The 7,500-nt window shown below is 35.4% G+C and overlaps 1 protein-coding gene across 3 annotated transcripts in view; it reads right to left on the bottom strand.

Annotated features, from left to right (window-relative positions):
* The window catches only part of MEIS1 (Meis homeobox 1), a 138,422-nt gene that overhangs the window by 4,335 nt on the left and 126,587 nt on the right, over positions 1–7,500 (bottom strand). For all 3 annotated transcript variants that reach the window (XM_019635574.1, XM_019635590.1, XM_019635582.1), the window contains exon 10: positions 1–13. This exon is cut by the window's left edge. In XM_019635574.1, the coding sequence (XP_019491119.1) occupies positions 1–13 (13 nt within the window). The remainder of the gene's footprint in view (positions 14–7,500) is intronic.

The following is a 7,500-nucleotide window of genomic DNA, read 5'->3' as shown; positions in this document are numbered from 1 at the left end:
GGCATTAATAAACCTGTAACCAAGAGAGTAAAGCACATCATGATTCCTTAAAACAAAACCCAAAAAGTGGTGGGGCGGGGGGAGGTGGAGGAAGAGCAAAGATGAATCACAGTGCGAGCCAAGCTGGCTCTTGGCAAAATGGTTGTCTCCCCTGCTCCGTGTGCAGTTTCACATGCTGCAAAACCTGTAACCCCCAGTGACCTCTGAGTGCACAGGCTTGGGGTTTCTGAGTTGATTTATGTTTGCCTGTTTTACCACAGTTGGACACTTCCATTTTATCTTTTCATGGGGGAATTAGCAGAGTTTTCAGGAAGCAATACTAGCCACCACTCTGTTCAATCGCAAGGAGTGAAATTTGGTGGAGAGAACGAGATGTTCGTTCATAAGGGCATCTGTTACCTCTCCTAATTAGTGACATTTCAATCTTATGTTCTCCCACTTCTTTTTTTACAATTTTTTTTTATCAAAACCTTCCCTACCTCTTGCAAACCTAATTCTATTTTAATGCCCACTATTAAGATAATGAACTCGGATGGCAGCACACCATCAAATGAGAGAATGTCTGGAGTTTATCACCACTAACTCACACTGCTGGGGACTTCAGAGAAATGCATTCCTTGTAGAGATTTCTTGGGGTGGTTGCTTTTTTTTTTTTTTTTGCTCTATATGCAAAGTCTGAGGTCAAGGCGAGGTCACAGCTATACAGTAATTGAACTTATAATCTCAATTTCTCCAGCTAGTTCTGGAAATTTATAACAAACATCTTATTAAGACATTTAAATCACTTAAGTGTCCTAAGATTATTTTTTATATATATATAATGTTGGTAGCACCTCAAAAAATGGCTAGCCACTGAAAAAAAATTTTTTTTAAATGTGGTTAATACAAGCTCTCCAAAGTCATGCTCATGAAATTTCCAACTCAAGATCTGTTTGGGTTGCGTAATACTAAGAATTACATATGAAATACAGAAAATGAACAGGACATATTAGATTCTGAAATAGTAAATTGCTTTTAGTTCTCAACTCAGATTTGAATATATTGAACATGAGCGGCACATAAAAAATACAATGAAAAGTTTAATAATGCACTATTAATAATTAAAGGATCCACAGTCCAGTATGAATTCTAGTTTGTAAGTCTGCCTACTTCAGGTAGGAAACTATTGATAGTTCCCCCAAACCAAACCACTAAACAGAGAGGGACAGGTTTTTAAAATAAAAATGCATATACTTCCTGACATTTTAAGATTCTCAGTATCTTGTAACCTCATGTTTTTTCATTATCTGAGAAGTAATTAAAATAAATAATGAAACTGGAATCTGACTAAAAGGACACGTCGGTGCTCTTATTGGCAATACTTATTATATCAGTGCTTGTATATGTAGCCCCTGAACTGCTAATAAAAATCTTTAAAACATAGATCTACAACAAATTGTGTTGCAAATCAGGTTATCATTATCTTGTATAAACCATGAAAATTGGACTCATGTGAGCAGAAGGTTAGATTAATTCTCCATTCTCATTATAAGCACAGGTGTAGCACAAACACCATGTGAAATAACCAATTAAAATGAAAAAAACCCCTGCTTTTTCATTAGCTGCCTTCACTGCGTGACCAATTAGAAAATTATTTAATATTAATATTCTGCATATACCAAAAGTAATTTTCATAGTAACTAACATAGGTAAGACAGCAACAACAGTTCTTTATCTATTCATAGCAGGCTCTTAGACAGAAGGAACTCTGTCTGATAAGTCTTTTTTTAAGTCCTTTTAAAAACAATATTTTATGGATATGATTTATACTGTTGATCTAAACATAGGAAGAGTGTTGTTGTTGTTGTTGTTGTTGTTTTAAGATGAGATGAGAAGCCACGGCTCAGAGAAATTAAGCGACTTATTTGAGGTCACCTGTTACCCCAGAGATGTTAACATTTGCTGAATGACACACAGCTGGCAAACGATAGCCAGCACCTCCCTCCCCACATCCTAACAAGAGCATGGCTGCTACTGTGCCACCCATCTAGAATATTCCGAACTGCACAGGTATTTTTAAATGAGCTGGTTTTGAGCCAATCACCACTGGCAACAACTCTGCTGTTGATTCTGGGAATAAGCATGACTGAACATTGTATAGACTGGCATTTTGATGACTGTACTGCCTGTGTGTATAGACAAGACAAGGTGTGCATAAGAAGAGTCAGTGACTTGAGTTATCTATATATTCCAACACTTGCCTCCTTCACACTCATACACTCAGATTTCCAAAGACCAGTTCATAATAACCACCTCGGGTTTGAATCCATGACTATTAAACCCATGGAATCATGGGAAAATTACATCTCAGGTTTGGAGAGGGTTTTCACCGTCCCCTAGCTTGGTCACTCACCTGAATCCCCTCTCTGACATCCCCACCAAGTAGATGGGTAGCTTCTGCTGTGCTGTGTGTGACACAGCACTCGCCACCTTACCTGAGAGTCCATTCATTCTATGGACAAGGCAACTGTTAGAAGCATTCGATCTAAAATGCTTTCACCAGGACAACTCTTTGGGGAAAACCATTCTAATCTCACTTCTTCAGGATTGCCTTTCAAATATTTAAACTATAGCCATCACCCCATTGGCTTCTCCCCTCTTCTCCCTGGGTTAAACATTTGTGATTCTGATGTTCCTTCTAGAATGTTAGTTTTGCTAGGATTTTGAGTCCACTCACACTTGGGCCACTGTCTGCTCAGTACGCTGAGGTTTGTCTGTGTGCCTCTGAAAGTCTTCAGCGGACAACACTCAATGCAGTTATTCCAGCCCGGCTCTGGTCCCCCCACAGCGAGCAAACACCTCACCACAGCCTCAGCCAAGGGCCCACAGGTCCTAGCTGCTATTTGCCTGTCTTTTGGTGGCAATAACCATTTGTTGTTATTAACAACCAGATCTAGGCTACCTATAGGCTATGTAGGTAAGAAGGTGGGGCTCTTTTTATTAAATAAAAAAAAATATATTGAAAACCTAAGAATACCTAATCACTTTGTCTGAACTATGGGACCACATTAACAGATATACTTGGAACTTGTCACTTTTGAAAACGTTAAAACAATTTTTTTTCAATATAATGAACATTATCAACTCATATAGGATACAGTAAACTCCCAGAATGTTCCTGAATTACAATTCCTATACTTACATGAAACACATATTATATGGTGTCATGGTGGACATCTTTATCTAAAAATAACTAATAGTAAAATATTTTATTTTTTAAAAATCATCTCTTTGATCTTAAAACTATCTCAATATTTGATTCTCTTTAGTGTATTTTATCATTGTCCTACACTCTCTTATATGTACTGTCTTTGGAATTATGCTGTATGCAGCAGAGCCATGTGTTTAGATGGCTTCGGGGTGAATTCAGATACAAAAACATTTTCCTTCTGGGCAAAGTAATAAAATGACATTCTTGCTCCTCCCACTATAAGTCAAACAGAGGTCAGTTCCTCCATCCCTGTATCTGTTTAAATAAACTGGTCCAGCTGTTTGTTTCTAAAATGCCCTTTGACCTTGTGTCTCATCCTCCCTGCTTTTGTGACAGAATGCTTTACTTTCCATTGTGGAAGATTCTAAATTATCAAGAATTTTCTAAACACTGAACCAAAAAAAGACCAAAAAGATTTCATGTGAACTTACATGACTATCGTCCCTTCTTAAAACACTGTCATTTCAAAAAGCATCAGTAAAATACTTACTTTAAGCTCCTATGTGTGTGTTGATATATATCTATATTTACCTATGAATGCATAAATATATATTATAGCTTGAACATAAGAAGAAACAGTATTTTGGGAGAAAAATAAAAAAGAGAATGACAAAATTCCAATTTGAATATACGGTAAAAAATATATTCTCCAACAACCACAAGATAGATTAAGATAAAATATATCCATGAAATACACACAATCTTTAGGCTTTTCCATATTGATAAGGTCACTTTAAAAAGGTTGTAAGTTTAAAGATATAAGAGACAACATTTACAATTTTGCAATTGATGTCCAAACATTATAGGCCTTAAAACTCAGATGTATAATGTCAGAAATACACAACAACAGGACAGTTTTCCTTACTCATTAAGAGTTTCACACCTTGGTTTAATAGACTGTAGCTCAAATTTGCCATGAACTGGGCATTTAAAAAGGTAAACCTTTCAGTTAAGTATGCTTTCAGGTTGGGAAACATCCTGTTTGCCTTTCCATAGTACATTCCAAACATCAAGGTATATATTTTTTTAAATCCCATTTTGCTTTGAAAACACAATCTTCTTTTGTAAAGTATGCTGTAAGAACTGGATACCTTGTAGGTGGCAGAAGATTGAATTAGGTCAAGAATTCTTATATTTCCTTTTTTTCACAGAATCATGGATTAGAATTTCTTCCTGTGACCAAACTATCTCCTTTTTCAAAACAAGGAGTTTTACAAAGAAAAGAAAGATAATGGATTGGCTTTATAGCTTTAGTCTACATCAAAATAAACAGATGTATTTCTTTTTACTTAGTTATTTGTTTAGGATACAAGTCCTAATAAAGGGGAGGGGGAGATTAATAAAGGGGCAAAATCTTCAAAAATCTGAGACATGAGATCATCTCAAAAATGAATTTTATTCTTTGCATTTTTAAATAGGAATCAGACATGGAGGATGGGATGTGAATCCTGAGTTACGCTAAAAAGAAATACAGGAAGTTTGACTTTATTCTTTCTTTTCTTTGCCCCCTAGATATTTTTTTTTAATTAGACTTTTTAATTTTTTGCATTCTGCTAATTCCACTTATCTCCTTTTATTCTCAGCCTTTGAATACCTGAATAGTTTTCTGAGCAAGATCTGGTAGAACAGCTTTCTAAAGTTGACCTTTGTCCTTTAGTTGATACTCCACTCCTTGCCCTAGTTCCTTCCCACAAAACTGGATTGCTAAGTTTAGTTTCCTCTTTGTGAGAACCAGGAGATGTGGGGAGATTATAGTGGGCATCCATTTGACCCAAAACACAAGGTCCATTTTCCCAGTTCCACAGGCACCTTTTCCCACATAGCTTTGCCCATTTCCTGTGTTCTTATGCCCTTTGTCTTCCTTGTATGGTTCTCCGTAATACTAACACAACTAAGGGAAAAACTTGCTCACTTTCAGAAACGGCACTTTCACCTGTACTCAATTAATTCTATTCCATAATGTTTACCACCCGACTTATTCACTGACAGTTACGGGGAGCCCACATTTTATGTTAGCGTGTCACAGCCAACTCAGCAAACCACATAAAATCAAAATGCTGTTGTTTCTAAACAATGACATGACTGTCACTCATCCCCATAGTGCTCCTTGCCAACTAGGCATAAGTGAACCGTCAGCAGGAAGAGAGGTACCCATTTAAGTATAGAAAAATACCATTTTACGATACCCTCCTAGGCCCAAGAAGCTAAAATTATCAACTTAATATTAAAGAAAAGATTCCATTAAATAGCTGGATGTGTTAGTAAAGATGCCTTCTATACTTCTACTATCTATTAAAGAAAGTATTTATTACACTCATCCTTGATTAATATTTAGGTATAGTTAGGAAGACCTACATAGATACTTTAATAATAATAAAAATTAATACCATGCATTCGTAAGTATTAAGTACTGGTGATCTCTACATACACTATTCTTTATTCAATTAAAAATAAACAATGTGCAAATATACTTAATTGATATACAGTTCATTTAGGTAATTTCTATACATATTTTTATAGAATTAAGCCTTGTGAAAAATCTTCAAATATAAAATTTCACATTGGAAGGTAGTTGCTGAATTTCAGAATTTTGTCCTTTTTCTATTCCATGAATGTCTCTTGACATAGCATTTCTTTCAACTTTATCACAATCATTTAAATAAAACTATATATATATATTACATTTTTTTTAAGTCAGCATTTTCTAATAACTTCAAGGCCTGTTTTATAAACAAACCCTTCAGGGAAAGAGTTCTAACTATCTCCCAAATAACTCTCTGTTCTTTAAAACAAGAAATCAACTTCAAAATTTTTTGCTGGAATTCTCCATTTTAGATTTACATTCATTTATTGGATTTAATGATCCATAACTGGCAGTCTTCAGGGTCCAAGCCTTCTACACTCTCTTTCTCCGTGAAATAAAATTTCATAAAACATGATTTTAAGACGCTCAAGAAAGTTGACTAAATCTTAAGTCGAAGCTTATGAAATCATGTTTTTGGCATCTTTTTCTAGTTTCTCAGCCTCCTCCAGGATCCGACAGTTCCAGGACTGCAATACATCATCTGAGGGTGCGTCAGGGTGGAGGAGGTGAGTGGACAGGAGGAGAGAAGGGAGCCCAGGTTCGGCTCCCCACCCACTCTGGAAACATAATATTGGCATTTGTTCAAATCACAATAAGCCCATCAATCATCAGTCTGATGATTGAGAAGGCTCCCCTTCTCTCCCAGTGATGGGTATATTTGTCAAATTACTCTGGAAAAAACTCAATTGTCTAAGACAATTGAGGAAGTTAAGCACATGCAAAATTTTCTTCAAAGTGACTAGTGAAAAAAATCACTAATTGGTTGAAAATGTTAATGCAAAGTAATAACAAAACCTATATATCATTTTGGACTTTAGATGCTGAAGTAACTTCCAAATATTTCATCACTTGGGTATATATAACAAAGGTTTCCTTGAAAGCAAATTGTAAAATGATTTTTTATTCTAAAAAAAAATAAACGTAGTAAATCCTTTAATCTGACATAAATTCCAAGCAAAAGAAGCTCCTTTAGTGTGTGTGTGTGTGTGGGGGGGGGTGGTCCTTATTTCTTTTGCTACTCCCTGCTACCATTTAGCTCACTAAAACACGAGGCTCCGAACTCAGTGGAATAGATTGTGGGAATATCTCACTAGACCTAGCATAAGAAATATCCAACAGTTAAAAATACCTGAAGTACCCATTGACATACAGCATAAGTAACAAAATGACTTTTATAAAATATTTACTTAAATGTGACAATTTGCCAAATTTGAGTTTGTATAACTGCATAAATATAAGAAAAATAGTGGTTTGCTTAAGGTATATGGAATTAAAATTATTATTAGCATAATGAATAAGCAATAGAGCAATCCAGGATAATATAGCAAAACGTCCTGCCGCAAAGAAAAAGCTAAAATAGGTATAATAATATCTTCAAAAAATAGGTATGTCTCAAGGCTATCCACTTTCTCCACTTTTAGTCAACATAGTCCTAGAAGTTCTAGCCACGGCAATCAGATAAGAAAAAGAAATAAAAGGCATCCACATTGGCAAGGAGGAAGTAAAATTGTCATTATATGCAGATGACATGATACTATATATAGAGGGGACCCCAAAGACTCTATCAAAAAGCTATTGGAACTAATAGACAAATTCAGTAAGGCAGCAGGATACAAAATCAATACTCAGAAATCAGTTGCATTTGTATATACCAATAATAAACTAT

The sequence above is a fragment of the Hipposideros armiger genome, unplaced genomic scaffold (genome assembly GCF_001890085.2).
Source record: "Hipposideros armiger isolate ML-2016 unplaced genomic scaffold, ASM189008v1 scaffold_2, whole genome shotgun sequence".
Lineage (NCBI taxonomy): Eukaryota > Metazoa > Chordata > Mammalia > Chiroptera > Hipposideridae > Hipposideros > Hipposideros armiger.
Note: the sequence above shows the minus strand (reverse complement) of the source record. Positions and strands in the feature narration are given on the sequence as shown.